Consider the following 19,282-nt stretch of genomic DNA (forward strand, 5'->3'; position numbering starts at 1 on the left):
CTTGGAGCGTGGACGGTTCAAAAGAGCGCGGTTGTATCACGGGGAGAAGCGCTTAAAACTCGATCCACACCTCCGTTCACGTGCGTCGGTCCGTGACACGACGTGAAACGGAAGCCCTGTCGCCGGGGTTCGAAGGCGGCCGGGCAAAAGTGTATCCGGTGGAGGGATGGCGAAGGTTTTGCTCCGTGTTTACAACGTGCCGTCACACCTGATCCTATACCAGCTGTCTCATGGCTGTCGCGTCAGTCTGCGTGGATCGGTTATAGCAGAGCAACGACGACTCGAGCGAAAAAATGGTTGGCCCGAAGCTAGTCGAGAGAGGGACGTGGTGCTCGCGACCACGCTTAAGGGCAACTTAAAATTCTGGAGATCGTGTCCAGGCTGTAGGGGAGAGGGATAGGGGAAAAGGTTACTCTTGGTTGCGATGGTTGAAAGAATACAGGAGCGAGAGGGAGAGCGCGAGTGGGATTTGGTACGCTATCCCCGTACGATCCTTAACCAGCCACGATGCATGCCTCATCCTTCCTTACCTCTCATAACCACCTTGGACCCTGGTAAACAATATGGGATGGACGTGGTAAGCTGGTCACGTCTGACGTGTCACGTTCCGCCATTTGCAGAGGCCAGAGCAGAGATAGCCGGTCCCTCGGAGAAGTTCGTGAGGCCAGGTAGCACTCTGCAGCTTCACTGCCTCGTGAAAAAATCGACCGAGACGCCTTCCTATTTATTCTGGTACCATAACTTCCGGATGATCAACTACGACGTCGATCAGGGGGTGAACGTCAGTACAGATCTGGTGGGACGGGAGAGTTGGCTGGAGGTACCCCGTGCGTCCGATCGCCATTCCGGAAATTACACCTGCGAGGCGAGTAACGCTCAACCGGCGCGAGTGCTGGTGCACGTGTTCAAAGGAGATAATCCAGCAGCGATGCAGCACAGCATCGCATCGTCTCCATCTGTCATGGCTTGCAGCGCCCTATTGATGATGTTCACCACGTTGAAACTCGTGCTGCATTCCACGACCACGAACTGACCATTGTGTCCCGCCACGTGTGTCGTGCGAAATATAGAAAAATAAACGTTGAGATAATATTTCGAAAGCGAAAACGGATATAAAGTTGGGAGTAATTTAAAGGGGATAAGAGGGAGAATAAATTTCGTCGAAGTTGCGTGCATGCGTGTATGTGTGTATGTATGCGTGTATGTTTTACGACATTACAGGTGCAGTTTGTTTCGACGAGATTGCATCGAGAGACTATGGTTGGATCTAGAACTACCAATTTTTGATCCTCGAGAGGTGAGCGACTTTATCGTGATACGTTACGTAATTCTTAAGGGGTCGAATCGAGAGTGAGGAAGAGGGATGACGTGTGCCTGCATGTACCAACCGGCATGTGTGCGGAAAAAGAAAAAAGAAAATGAAGCAAAAGGATAATATTTGTGTAAAATAACGAAACGGGTCCGGGTATGCATCCTTTAAGGCCGTGGTACTTTGTACTTTCGAACGATGCATCGCGCGAAAAAAGACCAAAAAGAATCGTCGCCGATGATATTAGAAAATCTCTCTTCGTTTTAGAACAAACGATAAAAAATTTCGCAAACGTTTCGTTAAGCGTGTCGGCACGTGTTTGCTCAAAAGTTGCCGTTTCGCGCGATTCGCCGACACCACTGTTAACCACCGTTTGTGATATGTGTAAATGTGTAAGCCGTGTATAACTATCACGACCGTAGAAGCGTAATTGTGTAATCTGTCCTGTGACGAGTGGCGCGATTAATGGCGATAATCCTGTCGCATTTTACCGGGCAAAACTTTCCAACGATGCTCACCAAACCTGGTAGCGGCAACTTTATTCGGTTGCAACCGGTGTTAACTATCTCCCTTTCTCTCGTTCTCCTCTCGTGAAATTTGTCGCGTTAATGGGAACGATGAGAGATCGCTACACAATATCGCGTTCCCACCGGTTGCCAACCAACCTGTGCCAACGTAATTTCGTAAAAAAGGCGCGAATGACAAAAGTGTGAAAACGATCGCGGCGCCCTTCTCGTTCGGGAAACAATAATGAATCGTTGACCCCCTCCCCTCCAAGCCTCTTAAACGTGGAGTGAGGGGAAAAAAAGGAGGGGGGAACGTTCGCCTCGATTTATATGGAATATTACGTATTCGGCCTACACACGTACAGATGCGCGTAATTAATCGTGATAATCCCGGTGTAATGCAGCACAGCCTAACGACATTATCTTCCATTGCCTTGCTCCGCGCAGACGACCTTGCTCATAATGTCCAAATTAGTTCTATCTACGAAATGGCCGTGCTCAGATGCGTTGTACACCGTTGGAAGGAACACCTTCGGTGATTATATAACGGGTTATGGGAAATTAAACGTGAAAAGCGTGAAAATTCGTCGGGAGGGGGCGACGATTTTTTAGAATTCGACGTGAGCGAGCGAATCGTATTTTTTTTTTTTTAGCGTATAGAGAGAAACGGAAACAGAAGGGTTGTAGGGATCCAAAGTCGATCGCGCCAATCGATCTTTCGTTCCCGATTGTTCGTTGAATCAAATTTTATTGTACATATATTTTCTATGTCGGTTGTTAGTCGATCTATAAATTATATGATAAATCTTTTATAGAGAGAGAAAGAGAGAGAGAAGAACGCAAGACGACTTTCTTGGACCACGATGTTTCGCAGCGTTAGTATTACCGCATGTTTCCAAAGCTAATCCACTATTTCCTAGGTAGACAGCTGTTTCTCGTAACCGTACACATTGTCAACGAGGATAATCCAGTTTCTGCAAATAATAAACCGAATGGTATTATCAAGCTTGCGTGCCCGGATTTCGATGGGAGCAAACGAAAAGCTCTCGTGTGTGAACATGTACGTCGAGATAGAGAGAGAAAGAGAGAGAGAGAGAGAAAGAAAGAGAGAAAGAGAGAGTGAGTATACATACCGAGAGAGATCTGTTCATACAAGATGGATCATCGATCCCGATCATTCGATCGATTTTAAACGATAATATTTCTTCCACCGTTCGGCCATCACCATCGTTCGACGAGGAATTTGATTTATGTAAGTTAAAGCGATGGATAATTTAATGTGATGTTCGATGATATAGTCGCTGTCTGTTGTATATGTACATACGTATACATAACATATATACATATATACATATATATAAATATGTTACGAACGTCGCACAATGTTAATCTCATTTACGGTTGAATAAAATTTTCATATAAATTCCATGCTCGACTTTGAAAGCTGAGAGAAAGGCGAGAGAAAAATTCAATTATTCACGGCATTCGTAATGGTAATAGACCATTTATATCGCCGCTCGGTTCGAATGTCTCGAATAAATTTTTTTGTTTCTTTCTTTTTCATTTTTATCGTCCCGATGTCTCTCTAATCTTTGTACAGATCCGTGGTCCAGCCAAATGGGAGATGGATGTAAGTAATGAATTATATCCCGACACTGTTTCGCGACACAATAGTCTCGATATTTTCATTCGCTCGTGTAATGTAACCGGGGCTCTTTGTCGAAGTAAAAATATTAACGGAACGCGACGAGTTCGTGGCGCATAAGCATTTTCATTCGTATATCTCTCTCTCTCTCGTTTCCAAACCCCCTTCCCCCTTTTTCTCTCTCTCTCTCTCCTTCCCTTAGTCTCCCTTCTTTTCTCCACTTCTCCAGAGATAGGGAATAATTTCGCCGTGACACAGTTCAAGCCTCGGTCTCCGATAATAGCTGCATGCTAATGGCATTGTTTGCCACATTAAAATTACCGCTCCTCTCAATCGGCACTAATTGATTATTACGCCGCATCGAAACTATTCAAGAATTATGATCCCATTAATTGACGTAGAGTGGATGCTCAAACGATCCGTTACCGCGGTGGAAAAAATTTGCGGTTGCGTCGAGGGGATGATGTATCGTTCCCCCTTTACATTACCAAGATTCCATCGTCGAAATTATGCAAACCGGATGATTTATTTATCGGGAAATCGGTTTAGACGATAGCCGGGGAACGTGATCGAAACTAAATTTCGCGAACACGAATCGCAAGTATATCCCCCGATTAAAGACGGTTTTAATCGGCACTCGATTATATGTTTACCATACACACCATCAAACGCACTTGATCGAGTGGTTCGATACCGAGCTGGAATGCAACGAGAATTACCTTCCCAGAGGTGATTTCACCTTCCTGCTCGACTTGCCCGGAATATTGCACCGTTGGGGAATACTAAGCTTCCGGCCGATATATTCAAAGACCGAATTCCAAAATTAAAACATTTATATCATCCTGCTTGCATTCCGATGAAATCTATTCGATCCTATATACGAATAATCGTATAATCGTATCTCGCCTTATAATCGTGTACGATTATAAGAAAAAAAGAAAAAAAAAAAGGGGGAAATTTGTCTAAATTTTTACGTTCGTTTCTTTTTTTTTATCTTTTCTTTTCTTTTCCTTTTCTTTTTCTTTTTTTTTTTTTCTTTCAAGGAACCATTTCCCGTTGACCCGATTTTAAGGAGGCGCGAATCACCCTTGGCCCGCAATCACCGACCGGCATTCGAGCGTGATAAATTTGAATCGTTAATATCGTGTACCAACAGCTACCAGATCTGGACGTCATTATTCCAGAAAGATGACTCTAATCTATTCGGAATCGTCTCGTCAACGGGAACAGGATCGAACGGATCGTTTCCAAATCGTGTCTTCGATAGTGATGGGATTATTTCCTGCAAGATTCCATCCTCCACTCATCCGTTGCCACAACGAAACACGTACGTATTTACACAGGAATAGAAGAGACGTTATATACGAATATGAAAATCAGGTATATTCTTTTTTTTTCATTCATTTTTCAAAGAAACTCGATCGATATATTATAATTAATTCCAATGATTAATATCGATCCAACGTTCTCAGGGTTGGGTGGGATTTTAGGTGGTGGCAAGCCATGGTTGTAACCGGAGCGCGTGCAACGTTTCAGCTTTGGAACAAGATCGCGACTAGGAAGCGAATCACGTTACTACGACGTTAACAGATATCGATGTCCACGTAGCACAAAGGACGCGCTCTCCTAATTCCGGTTGGAGACGCGTGCGATCGGTTGTAGGCCAGACAGATCCGGGAGAGGAGCACTTTCCACAGATGCGAATCAATTGTATTCTCCAGCATGCTCTGTTTCTCTTGCGCTCGTACACATCGGTAATTCGAAACTCCCCGGCCGCGTCACTCCGCTCATTTTACAACCCTCGTCGATATGCGAGCAATCCTTTACGGGGACGGGGATGAAATGATTCCGTGACGATGATCGATCGGAAAACAGAGCCGCCGACTCGAGAATCACCAACCGACTGGAACTCTTCAACGCGGCCCCGTACGTAATTTTGAAACCGTTGGACGCAAAATTAAATGGAAATTTTGCTAATGCTTCCCTCAACTTTCGTGACCGACATCGGCCACTGTTTCAACTTCGTTCAACACTGCGCTCGCCATTCCTCGGCTTGGCCCCGAGTTTCATTTTTGATGGATTTCTCGCTCCTATCGATTTGAATAAGGAAACGGAAGGGAAAGGGGAAAGGGAAGAGCGAAAACGAGGACGAAGATTGATGCGCGAACCAAGCTAACGAATTAGAAGTTGGCGGCATCAAAACCTGGAAAGTGTAAGAGACATCCCGCCCGTAATCTCAGTTGGTAACTGTTTCAAGTTTTAATGCACTTAGACGGCAATTCTGGTAAAGGCTATTCAAACTTTATCTTCGCTCGAATCGTCATTCACCCTGCATCCGTTTATTCATCCTTGCAAATATATACTCGTCCTGTTCTTTCAACTCGCAACTAGGGAACAGAACACCCCGGTGAAATCGACGTAAGAAACGTTCTCGTTTCGTAATATCAAGTACCAGACAGGAAATAGTCGAATACAATTTCCTTTCGCTAACTTTTCGGGATTAACGGATTAATGGAAGGCTATTCGGAAGGATCGAGGCGAACCAATTCTATGAAGCTTGATTAAACCGGTTTAGTGATATCCGTATTCTTAATTGTTTCGCAATTACCAAGCAAAAGCTTGTAGAAGCTGTAGACCGACACCATCGAGGTGGAGATCGATAAGAATGCTTATTGCGGACGATGCTCGGTTTTGCGGTGTTTTGGAAAAACACTGGAAAAGAAGAGAACTAGAAACGGATCGAAAACTAGATTTCCACGTCTTAAATAAATTAAAATTTAGATTTTTTTTCCACGTTTCATGCAATTTCGACAACGAATTGTGATTCAATTTAGGACGCTTTTTAAAATGATGATACTTTCGTAAAAGATATTGCGTTAATTGCATCATTCGAATTTCAAATAAATCTAAACACACCAAGATACATAAAAAATCCAAAGATCGTACGATTTCGTCGTGTTCCTATGTTACGTCTCTTCGATCTCGAAGAATAAAATTATCTATTTTCTTTTCAATTATATATTCGCCATATCTAGAATCGAGAAGATTTCGTTCTTGCAAGGAACACCAAGTTTTAATCAGGCTCGTTAAAAATCGGGGCGGTCCAACTCGGTATATTATTCGGGATACGGCCCGTGGAACGTGTTTCTCGTCCATCTTGGGCGAATTTCCGGAAGAAATTTCAAGCCCATAATACGGCCACTAAGCCCTACCCGCTCGTCAACGAGGATAATTCTACCAAGTACCTGGTCGGTGTCGGGAAATGACTGTGTTCGCCAGCTCGATGACCTTATCGACCAGGCTGGGATTGACCCACGCCTCGTCAGCCTTTTACCGACGAACCGTGATAAGCCCTGATTGTTATATACGACGATCGAGCTAGCTCGTGCCATCACAAGCCAGAACAAATTCGTTTTGGATGCCCTTTGGACCGCGTCATCCACTTAAGATGGTCGCCCGACATCGATCCACGTCTCAGAAAAATTTGTTTCCTCCTCTGGTGGTTAAGAAGGTGGATCAAGACGTACAATGGTTACTGCATACGTGTATATGCATCTTTACGTATATATATATATAAAGCGTGAGAAGCATACAAATAGTTCGATGTTGGTTTCAAGCGAAGCGAGCATTCTTCGAAATCAACGATTTTCCATTATTATAAATCCACGGTGTGCGCGATTGTTAGAAGAAAAAATAAAAGGGGAGGGAGAAAAATACAAAAAGAAAGAAATAATAAAAAAAAAAAGAAAATGAAAAGAGCAATGGAAAATGTGACCACTGTGCGCACATGTAGAAAATGTAAAATATCGTTACTTGTCGTAACAATTAATTTGTGAAACAACGGAAAGGGAAAATTTTAGCTTAAACGTGTCTAATTGCAACGACATGCTTCCAGACACAGAGGTGGCTAACGTAATTGCGGTAAAACATGCATTTGAAAGCCTTTAAATATTGAACGTGGTTCCGATGAATATTTCAAGGTACGAAGGGTCGGACGTACACGCGGTTAATAGTCCGTGAATTTTATCGTATCCGCCAAAGCTAGCCTGATTCCGTGAAAAAAGTAAAAATTCGTACACATCGTGCACGATTCACGCACAATTTCCTTTGTGAATCGCGGATACTTTTTTCCCACCGTGGTAATGGGATCGCGAACAAAAAAAAAAAAAAAAAGGAAAAAAAGAAGAAGAAGGTGTTGTAAACTAGATACGCATACTTGCGGTTCCCTTTACATCGAAACAGGGAAATATTTTTATACTCGACCGGGACAAATACGTTTTTCGTGCTGGATTAGATTTCCCCGTCGGACCTCGGGTAAAATGGTTTTTGACGCGTCTACCTTGTGACAAGTTCACGGTGTTATGCATACAACAGCGAGCTTGTCCCCGTTGTCGAAGGATTATACGCTGCCTGGCGCGGATGTAACGACTTTGACGAAACAACAGGATGATCCAATGGAGGATAGGTGCTCGCGTATACATGCATATAGATACAACGCGATACCCGTGGGTTTCTCGGGCTACGCAAAATGCATTTTAAAAGAAATATTTATGCGGTTGCCCGCGCCCATACATCCGAGGGCGTGATACACTTTTCAGAGGGAAGGATATCCTTTTTTCTCTCATCGAGGGAGAAACTCGATGCCACGGTGAGAGCTTCGGTTTAAAAAGAAAGATGATACGTACACAATACTCGATAATATTCCATTTTCGACTTTTTTACGGGGGAATTTTATAACACGTGACACGTTCCACTGTCGCGAAAAATTCTGCTGCGAAATAGAAGGATGGGGTCGGGACTCTTTGAGGAATTACCATTAACATTCCCGTGTATAGCCGGGAAATACCTGAAGCGACTTTTTCCAATCGCGAATCGGTATATATGCGCCTCCATTCGTCGCGAAACGTACATTCTTTATGGAACGGTGGCAAACCATCCGGGGGCGGAATAAAAATGGAACAACGGGATCGATATCGAGCCTGTTAATGCTTATATCTGGTCTTATACAAAAATAATTTCTATCGGAACAAAGGGCGGAGCGTGGGCATTGTGCATTGTGGGTGGGAAGGGGGAGAGAGGATAAATTGAATTTTGCAAAAATGTAAGAGAGAGGGAGGAGAGGGAAAAAAAATTCGATTTCGAGCGCAGCTAGTTGCACGTCGCGATATCGGCAATCATTATCGCCATTTTATCACCATACGTACGATGTCGGATCGAAAAAAGTCAAAGAGTAAAGTTTTACTTTTACCGTGGACTTTATCGCCGAGCATCTGCTTTATTCTCGCTTTGAATCGCGCCAGATATAAGAACTAATCTCGCTGCGCGAGCAGATACATTTTGAATAAATCTTGTATAAATTATAAGATGACCATGATGCTGTCGGCGTACGATGATTCAAGCATACTTTCTTGAACGGAAGCTTTTTTGATAAAGACTTTGTCCCAGCGTCGAACGATGGAAATTCCTTTTCCATTCCCCACAAGCCTCGTAGCACAAAAGATGCACACGATCTGGCGTTAGATCGAATCTCGGCCAATCGTAGGAACGATCGTAGAAACGCGGCCTATTCTAACGACATAATGGCGTACGATCACGAAACGGTTGACTCTTTTGTTAAAGAGAGAGATAACAAACCGCGATTCGCATGGGTAATTCGTTCTGGGGTCGATCGATCGCGGGATTCGAAATTACGGAAGAGGTACAGGTGTATCCCAACAACCAAGTGCAATCGAGTAACTCCTCCCTCGCTCGAAGAGAGAAAGGAAAGATCGTTTCGCAATTTCTGCTTCTGATTCAACGAAACGCAGTCACCTCGTTCACGGAGAAGCACCATCATCGATCGCTATCGCGTGGTTATCTCGAGCAACGCGATCGAAGTGTTTCGAAACGATGTCGTCTGTTTCTCATCGATTCTACGCCTTATCGTGAATTACGTCGTCGAAAGGATCCCCCGATTCACGGGGAAGATTTCAAAATGGGAGTCCATTTGGCAGGGCGGAGAAGGATGGCTTCGGGATGGAAAATGAGATAAGTTAGATCGATGGAAGAAAGATATCGCGGGCCGGACGTGAAAAAAAAAAAAAACTAGTGTGAAAAGGTAAGTTAGTTAAGAAGCAAAGATGCCTCTTTTCCCGCGGCTTCCTCTCCCGCACGAGTTTCCGATCCCTGCTTGATTGCATAAGGTTGGATTTAAGATGGGTTTCGAACTAAGTTTCACCCGTGAGAAGGAAAAAAGGAGTGACGACGCCTTAAGACTGTAAGAAGAGGAAGAATTTCTCGTTTCGTACGTACGTATATCTATATAGCGCGAACTTTCGTCCAGATCGAGGGACCGAGTTTAAAGTTGGGGGGGGGGGGACAGAAAGAGAGAGAGTTCGTGATCGATTTTCAAACGGAGTTAAACTTCCTTCTCTTCTTACGTGAATGATAATCGGTCGTGAAAATTTCATCGAGTCCACGTATTTTTTTTTCCTTTTCCTCTTTCTTTTCCTCATTCCATTTTCCTTGTTGACACGAGGCTGTCATCCAAGGCCAAGCGTTCAATTCGTTGAAGCCGATCGAAAGAAGAAATCGCCGTCACGTTTGTACGGATGCACGTTTTCCTCCTCGCGGCCTTCGCCCGATTTTTTCCCGCGCGTATCGCTATCGTTGCGTTTTCGTCGTTATCGAGGAATATACCGGGAAATCCCAAACTATGCTTTTCCAGATATAACTTGTTGATACTACGGATATAACGATTCCATAAGGAAAGAATGGCTGGTTTCGTTTGATAGACCGGTTATTGCAATATAATCATTTTTTCTCTTTCTCTCTCTCTCTCTCTCTCTCTCTCTCTCTTTTCTTTCGTCGAACGAAATTGCGAATGATTTACGATTGCGTTACGAGAGGGATTTCGACGAGCCAATAATTTATTCCCCGAAATATGACCGATTTTATTGTAATTTACGAACCGTTTAGCCGGACAAATTCGAACGAACGAATGATTGACAAATTGACGATGATGGAGGGAATCCCACCGCGATGAAGTTGCGAGCCTACGATCAGATATCTGAATGAAATTCGAAATCGAGCAAAACGAATATATCCATGGATATAACAAAGTCACGTTTCGAACGACTCTCTCTCTCTCTCTTTCTCTCTCTGTAGTTTCGTTTCGCAAAAGAATTACGCGTTGCGGGAATGATTTATATATCCTATTTCCTGTAGTTAAATCAATTTCTCCACCGTTAGAGCGGAAAAGGGGGAAGGAGGGAAGGAAAATATTTCGTCTCGCGCAAACAGGGGAGCGAAATCGGAGCGAATGGAAATAACCGGTATACGCGAAACAGCAGATAAATGCGTTCTGTCCCGAGTCTGTGTGTCCGAGCGGCGCGTATTTAATGAGTTTAAAATCTGGCGTTGACCCAAAATCATCCTCCCCCCTCGTTCGCACCGTGTCAACCGTATTAATCGGACGCACGTTTCGGACCAGATAACATAGCGGCTCGAGCTATCCGTCACAACGGATGGGAGGAAAAAAAAAAAAAGAAAAGGAAACGAATCGATACGAGAATTATTCGTCGACTTATTTCCCCTTGGATAATTAAGATTTAAAACTTGCACCGTATCAAAAGTTATATTTCATACGAAAAACGTCGGAACGCTCGTTTCTTCACGCTCCCTTTCCCGCGTTTCTTATAAACGAATTTACTCGGATTTTAAACTCCCGCTCGAACTTGTTCCGTATTCCACCAACGTAACGACACGAGGAGGGGCGAGAGGAGGAGGAGGAGGAGGAAAGAGGTTCCGTCATGGTCCATCTATCAATCGAACCGGTAAAAGTTTCACGAAGGTGTTCAAAGCGAGTCGATATTCCCTTTCTGACCGGCGGGTATAGACCTCCTCCCCCGATGGTCTTTCCCTCCCTCGATTCGGTTCCATTAGAATCGTGGCAGGCCGAAATGAAACATAACCGGTTCGCTCGGTGCACCGCACCGCGTGTCGTTATCGTCGACGTCCGCCAACTTGCGGACATAATTCAACCGCGCGCACAATCGGCCCGCCGACAGTCGCGTGTAATCTTGCGTGTACGCGTGGCCCGATATCAGCTCGGAATAGAATCGTAGCTGGCCAGAGGATGCACGAGATGGCACGTATTCCCTTTTCGATAGACGATCATGACCATGTGTATATATATATATATGTGTGTGTGTATATATATTTATGATTGTGCAGGCTTCTCTTTCGTTCGTCGGCTTTTGATTTACATTAATTGATTTCCCAGACCGATACCTGTGGCCTAGTGGATGAATGATAACTACGACGAGATTCGATTCGCGCATGCATATGTATAATTCTAGCTCCAATCGAGGAGGAGCGTGACCGAAGAGAGAGAGAGAGAGAGAGAGAGAGAGCGAAGGGGATGATTTACGAGGAAAAAATGAAACTAGCCTTTGGTTGGCGGGCAATATCGAGCCGCTTTTCGGCATGGAACAAAAGCGGGTTTATTAACCGTTAATTCATGACGTATGCTAATTACGGGGGATAATGAATACATTGTGAAACATGAAAGTTAAAAGACCACCGATCCGATATTATAGTCTCTATAGTTATTATCTGTCGCGTTTGATTAACAGTGTCGTTGTTCCTCCCTTTTCGTCCTTTAAAAACGACGAAATGTAATTGTCATCCCAATTTTTTTCTCTCTCTACCTTTTATCCCACCTTTATCCGTGTTCTTGTTTTTCCCTCGCCCGTGTCATATTCCTTTTTTCGTTTTAATTAAACCCCGTCTCTCGTTTTGCCACTCTTGAGGAATTTAAATATTTCATCGAGGATTACACGATTCTCCTGTCCCATCGGTGAAACGAATATCCTAAAATACAGTAGAGCGGGGTGGCCATATCCGAAACCACACTTATTGGAGGGAACGTCTAGCCAAAACCGATGAGAAATTTGCTATCGTTAATTCCCGTTTTGCCCGTTCCAGGATTAACAACATGTCCGTTTCTCGCTCGATTTCGCGGCTCGATACTCGGCCGTGAGATAGGCGGAAAGAGAGAGATAGATCGCAAACGAGAGAGAGAGAGGAAAGCAATGGAGATTCTAGTAGTAGAAATTTCGAAATCGTTATTATTATACACTCGAATTCGGCATAAAACGGAATAGAGACACGCAGTTACGTTCGATCGAGCGTGGAACCAGGGTAGAATTTTATGGTTGAGAACTTCACAAGAGTCGTGCATGCGGTGTAACTTTGTTTCGTCCGTCACTTGGTTGTCGGATACGGATTATAAAAGTTCCCGGTCGATTTTAGGTGACCGCGAACCTACGCGCATATACATGCACGTCAGCCGGTGATCTACGGGGTGATCAAACTTCGCTGTGTGGCGTACGTTGTTCGCCTTAAAAATGGACGAGATTATTCCTTGTTTCACTCTCTTCTTTCTCCACTCTCGTCCTTATTTTACTCGCTTCTACTTTTCGAAAAGTTTCCAACTTTACGAATAAAATACAGCGTTCAATCCGTTGCTTTATGATTTTTTCTTTTTTTTTTTTTTTCCCCCCCCCCTATAGCTACAAAGTTATTTTCTGGTATTGTGACAACGATGAACCCATGAAAAAATTACGAGAAGATTAAAATAGAGAATTTTATCAACGAAACAATTTTTGATCCCGCGCAATTTGATCCAGTGATTGGATGTTATAAAAAAAGAAAAGAAATTACGATTAATCGACGATTTATCGTATAAAGCGTTGAAGAGGTATGAAACGCGATTAATTTGGCTTACGAGGTAATCGCGAAAGCAAAGCAGCTGTACCATTAATCTCGGTCAATCTTGGCGGAATGACGTTTCGTGCTATCCCCGTGTGAAACGTAATCTCACACTCTTGCTCGACGCTGTGCGCTAAGAGGGATTAGGGCAAGTCGCGGTTCGAAGCATCGACACGCAATTAAAGATCACCCTGTATTCGATATCGGTCGTTGCGGAACGTTATCAGCACCTACGTTACAATTTTCCGTTCCAATGCCGGGCTGCGAACGTCGAATCGACGATATGCGGCCTGCATGCAACTAAACAATGCACCCTGTCGCCAACCGTGGACGGCCGTAAATGCATCAGCATAAATCGTCCATTCGATGGAGCTATCGAGTGGTGGGAGAAAAAAAAAAAAGAAAAAAAGTCACTAGACCGAAGCCGCTGGAACAAAGGTTCGGGCGAAAGGCTCGTTTCTTTTTTTTTTTTTTTTTTTTCCTTTTTTTCTTTTTTTAAGAGCACGTAGAGTGGGTGGCGAGAAGAGAGTGAAACTACGGATTAAGGGGAAGAGGAGGATCCGTTGCGTGAGGAGGAGGAAATAATGGCGAAACGTCTGTAATAATGGTAACTGCGCTCTCACGGTAGACCATTCAAATTTGCGCGTAAAAAGCACGTCGAATTGCTTTCGTTTTTTTTCCTCCATCGTTTTTGTTTTAACTCTATTTTTCAGCGGAGAAATGATTCCGTTCCGCGGGATCACCACCATAGATACCGTAGTAACTTCCCTCTTTTTCATTAATTCGTGATTAATTCACCCGCCGGCTCGCCGTTTCACTGGTCACGCGTTTAAAATAGTTTTTCACCCAACTTTTTGCACAATTCTCCTCCCGCGGAACTTTTGCTCGCGTTACGCTCGTTCATTTTTTTTTCCCCCTCCCTCCTTTTCTTTTTTTTTTTTTTTCGGTCCCGGTTACTCGTTTCCTCCCCCTCTTTTTTTTTCTTTTTTATTATTCCCCGTTCCAACAATTTTTAGGCTTCGACTTTTTCGTTCGAGCCGCGGAGCGAGATTCGAAACCTGGCGAAAAGCCGCGCGAAGAAAGAGCCGCGCTCTCGGAATGACCAGAGCGGCTCGCTGGTCTTAATATGAAAAATTCAAACGTCTGTTCGAATTTAACGCACGCCCCGTGAATATTTAATGCGTTATAAGTTGACGATGAAACGTGAATTATTCATACAATAGGTGAACTCCCGTTAAACGGGGGGAACGAGTTTAAACTACATGCGTGTACGTACGTACCTCTTTCCCCGATTGCTTTTGAATATAACGTTAATATTTATAATAACTTTGCGCTGGCAAGATGTATCTGGACCGTGGCGCTGTTTTTCACCGCTGGATTTCTAAAGTTTCTTCTCGTTCCTTCATTTTCGTTGCTACAAACGGCCGATATGTAATTCTAATTAAATTTTTACATATTTCAGCACACGGTTGCGGTGCTGGGGCTACAGGTGCGTTGTATTCGCTCGTTATATACCCTCGGCAAAAATGGAATCTCTATTTCATTTCTGCAATATTTTTCGAGCCGGCCATTTTTTTTCAGCCAAGAGTATCGTTGGGGAAAACGTCGTGTCGTTTATTTAGCGTCTAACGAATTAATATAGAGATGACGGCCGAATAATTTCACGGTTTAACGAGGTAATTCGAATCAATCGACGAGCGCAAATAATATACGATAACGAACTGTAACGATTAATAATTCCCTCGAATAAGTTCATATACTTTTTTTATTTATTTCATCTTTTTTTCCCCTTTTATTTATTTATTTAATTGTTTATTTCTCTCTCTTTCTCTCTCTCCCTCTCTGTCTCTCTTTCTCGTGGCAAATTCGTAAATTTGATATTCAGAATAATAATTTATATCCATCTCTGTGATCAATTAATATCGAAACGCGTGTCGCGAAAAATTGAGAAAATAATACGAATTTTTTGTATTATTAAAATACGAAACGCGCAATGAAAATTACTTCGAAAAAAAGCGTTCGAATATTTTACGTTGCGCCGCAAATACAAATGTTTTCTAACGGGGTATTCGATTGTTCGAAACTTTGGTGGAAACGTGTATCAAAAACGTGTATGATTCGACGAAGAAGTATCGAAATAATTTAAAAAAAAAAAAAAAATTCATAAGTGCTTTCGATATATTCGTCCTATATAAGATCAGGTCAGATCGATTCGACGAGGGAGAGGACAAACGTTTCCCTTCATTTAAATTAGCGTTCTCTCTATCGCGTTTTTTCAAAACTCTTCCTTTCTTTATTCCCCCTCTCTCCTCTCCCTCCTGCCATTTTTTTCTCCTCGTGAAAAAAAATTAGATCACTCATCAAGAATAACGAAGATGGGTCGCGTATCATCTCTTAATTAATGCGCTCACGTTTGACTCTATTCGCAAACGTCGTTCGTATTTGCGTGCACACGAATATGCATCGACGTGCGTGTTTGCATCATCGTATACACCGGCGAAGCGTATTGCGTCCTCGAGAAAGCATCGTCTACACCTTTCAATATGGTAAACAGACGCCACTCGCGAATAAATATTCGTTAGACGTTTCTCGTGATCGTCTAATACCAACGCATAAATACACGTGTTCGTATCATATATATGATACACGTGATTCGATTCGATATATATATATCGAACGATCGAACGCTTGTCGAAACGTTGAAAATTTCTGGAACGATGCTTTCTTCCAATTTGTTACACGTGCCAACGAATGGGTTAATAGTAACGCCGGATAAAAGAGCGTTTTTTTTAAAACAACGTTACGCTAATTTTCCAATCTTTTTTCCAACCTTTTCGACGCCCGTTAATCGAGCTTCCCTAATCGGATTTCGTTTATCGTCAATTGACAGATAACAATCGTGAGCACGCGGTCCGATGAATAATCTATTCCCCGATTCGACGCGAAAAAAAAAAGAAAAAAAAAAACGATTTCGACATATAATTCAATGGAAGATATATAATTCGATGTCACTCTTCTTGTTCGTAGAAACGGAAACGTGTATATATAATAATCGTCCATGTAAACATGAACACGACGAGATGGATAACCAACGAACGCGCTCGTCGAAACATAAAGGCGTAATGACTTTATATAATTGAACTTTGATCACGCGTTCGTATCGTGTCATTCGTTAATGGAATATGTATTTTCCAATGGGCGTTGATCGGATTCCCCTGTGCAACATTGGCGCGAGTGCAACAATGTTTTGCACGGTATTGTTTTAAGGATCGAATTATGATATTACTATAATAATATGTCTAGACCGATTTCGCTCGATGAAAGGGAATAAAAGATAGAAAAGGAGAGATTCCCGTCTCGTTTTTATTCCCCGATCGAACCTCTTTCTCTAAAGAGAGAAAGAGAGAAATAATTTATCTGAACAAGACTAGGAATTGTCGGAAGAGAGACGGAATTGCTCTTCTTATTGAGAGAGCGATGATCGCAACCACGATGATTATAAAAACGAATTTAAGATCCGACTTGAAGATGTAAGTGTAACCGTAACACTGAGCTGTCATCCCGATCGCGAAGCATGATATACCCAAGAAGTTGTGGGCGAACTTAATCGCGACCGGTTTTATCGCATTTCGAAGTTTGGCCGCTATAAAAACGGGATAACCGGCCACGGACAAGAAGACGACCAGAACGGCGGAAGTGATGCCCAGAATCCCGTGAATGGACTTGAAATGCACCGGTTTCACTCGATACATGATCACCACGCCGGAAACGATGAAGATCAGGCCGAGAATTTGCAGGATCCAGTGAAGGTGGCGTTTGGCACCCCTTGAAAGAAACTTGGTCAAAACACTGTCACCGGCAAACACGACAATGGCCTCCGACATCAGCAGGACGTACTGAAAAGGGTAAGAGATCGAGTCGTGAGCGGTCACGGAAGTTGCAGTCGTTGGGCGAAGTCGTTAGAACTTCTTTGGCCACTTCGGTTAGCTGGGCTCTCGGTCTTTCCCCCTCGGGAGAGGGACAAAGTCGTATAAGTTGGAGTATAGGCGAGCACAGGTCTCAGATAGTTGAATTTCGATCTCTGTTGTTGCAGGAGGTGTGTGTAAGTGGAAAATAAACGATGCGATTTGAATCGGGCGCAATCGTCACGGAGGATACTCTTGGGCAAGCGAAAACTTTTTCCATGCTTCTTTGGGATTTTTTTCCTTTTTTTTTTTTTTTTTTTTTTCCCCTCCTTTTTTTCTTTTTTTTTTTTTTTTGTTTCCCCTTCCTTTATTCCTTTCTTTTTTGTCCGCCAGCTACCAAAGAAGCTTTCGCCTTCTTTTGAGCGATTAAACCGCGAACGATGTTCGCGCAAAGTTCTCTCCGATTCAATTTCACAGTTTACGTTGGACGTTTCATCTGGAAATTTCTTCGGTTTGTTCGCCTTTTCCCGTTCGCGGCACTTCCTTATCTTTTGCGATGGAGGAGGAGGAGGAGGAGAAGAAATTGCATGGAATCCGAGAGGGATGATCTTAAACCGAGGGAATGCGTTTGAAAAATGTTTTATCATCGACCGAAATATACATACCCCAGTCGTGCAAAAGATGGTGTGCAAATTGACCACGTTGGAACCCCACGAACGGTAGAGGGTGTACACCGTTAGACCAACGATAAGCGCATGATTAACGAGGTCGAGTATGGCGAGGCACGTGCCGCGTGTGCTTCGTCTCGACTTGTTGGAATCTTCCAAATTTGTTGAATTATCCGGAAAACCTAAAGCTTGCGCGACATCCACTTTTTCCATCGAAAATGACTTCTCGTTTCTTCTTCCCGCTTCTTCCATAATTTTCAAATCTGTCTGTAAAAATAAAATAAAGAAAGAATTATAAGGTCACTTTTAAATCAGGAAGAATTTTATCGCCCGACTGCATGGAATAGCTTGGTAAAATGAAACTATTCCATAACATTCTTCGACCAACTTCTATCCGACATTTGATTAAATTACTTTATACCGTGATATTGCTCGATATTATCTTAGGTTTCATCGATATCTGTTATTTAACATTCCAAGCTTCTCTCTATCGTCTAAACTTCGCCTCTTGTTCATTTCTCTCTCTCTCTCTCTCTCTCTCTCTTTTTTCTTTTTTTTTTTTTTTTTTTGCTAATTTTTCATCGGACGAATCGGTGCATAGATATCAAGGGTAAAAATCTCTTCGATTAATTTCTCAATGGTGCACGACAGTCGGAGAAATCGTCGACCTTCTTCCCGTACCGACGTAAAGTTCTTTACGACAAGGCTTGAAAATATTTACGAAATAGTCAAAGAGCCAGCCGGGCGGCAATAGTAATTACTAGGCACGATAAGGGGAATTACAAAGGGGACTGGCTGGTATTTGTGCTGAAGTGATTACATCTGGGAGCACGATGGTACTGACCCCTTTAAAATCAGGCCACTGATCGAAAGAAATGAAAATGAGTTCGTTGATCCTGAATATTCCGCAGGAAACGAAAATGTAAAAAGAAAAAAAAAAAAAAAGGCATATGACGAATGAGAAAATGAAAAATTTGAATGACGATTAATTTACAAATCCGATCGATGATTTTCGATCGAATATCATATATATATACAATTGGAGCAATCGTCCAAAAGAGACGAAAGAAATTGTACGGATGATCGATCCTTCCGTCCAAAAAAAAAGGGGAGGAAAAAAGAAAAAAAGAAAAAGAAAAAAAAAAGGAAAGGAAAGTTTCTGCTCGCTGAAACATGATTTTCTTTTTTCGATCGAGACACCGTAATCTGTTGAAGTGAATCGAACTCGACTGAATAAAACAAACAAGTATTCCTTCCTCCGTCGAAAGAGGAGAGTGGTACGCTCCAACCTTCGTCGTCCTTACATTTTTATTTTCTCGATTTATTTTGTTCACAATATAGTTCGTTAGACCGCTTCCTTCGTTTCGATTTTTCTCTCCGCTCCCCGTTTGGGAGACGGACTGCTGACTGGCCGCAACTTGAGATTCGCCTTCGATTTCTTTCTCTCATCCGCGGCGCGAGTTGAAAAATTGTTTTACCTCACTCCCCCCCCCCCC

General features: G+C 43.0%; 2 protein-coding genes across 4 annotated transcripts in view; one reads left to right on the forward strand and one right to left on the reverse strand.

The window, feature by feature from the left end:
- Positions 1–3,374, forward strand: part of LOC102676309 (lachesin-like) — a 26,593-nt gene extending 23,219 nt beyond the window's left edge. Inside the window, exons 4-5 of one of the 2 annotated variants that reach the window (XM_031515182.1) lie at positions 621–2,879; positions 2,912–3,374. In XM_031515182.1, coding sequence (XP_031371042.1) covers positions 621–1,033 — 413 coding nt within the window. In that variant the 3' untranslated portion in view covers positions 1,034–2,879; positions 2,912–3,374. Of the gene's footprint in view, positions 1–620; positions 2,880–2,911 lie in introns of those variants that run through there. The other variant, XM_006609565.2, reaches the window with a different exon arrangement.
- LOC102675535 (cytochrome b561 domain-containing protein 2-like) overlaps positions 2,904–19,282 on the reverse strand; it is a 16,918-nt gene continuing 539 nt past the window's right edge. The window contains exons 2-4 of one of the 2 annotated variants that reach the window (XM_031515184.1): positions 17,784–18,049; positions 16,621–17,109; positions 2,904–2,932 (exon numbers count right to left, since the gene is read on the reverse strand). In XM_031515184.1, coding sequence (XP_031371044.1) covers positions 16,627–17,109; positions 17,784–18,038 — 738 coding nt within the window. In that variant the 5' untranslated portion in view covers positions 18,039–18,049 and the 3' untranslated portion in view covers positions 2,904–2,932; positions 16,621–16,626. Of the gene's footprint in view, positions 2,933–16,605; positions 17,110–17,783; positions 18,050–19,282 lie in introns of those variants that run through there. The other variant, XM_031515183.1, reaches the window with a different exon arrangement.

This window comes from Apis dorsata, unplaced genomic scaffold (genome assembly GCF_000469605.1).
Source record: "Apis dorsata unplaced genomic scaffold, Apis dorsata 1.3 scaffold_58, whole genome shotgun sequence".
In the NCBI taxonomy this organism is placed as follows: Eukaryota; Metazoa; Arthropoda; class Insecta; order Hymenoptera; family Apidae; genus Apis; species Apis dorsata.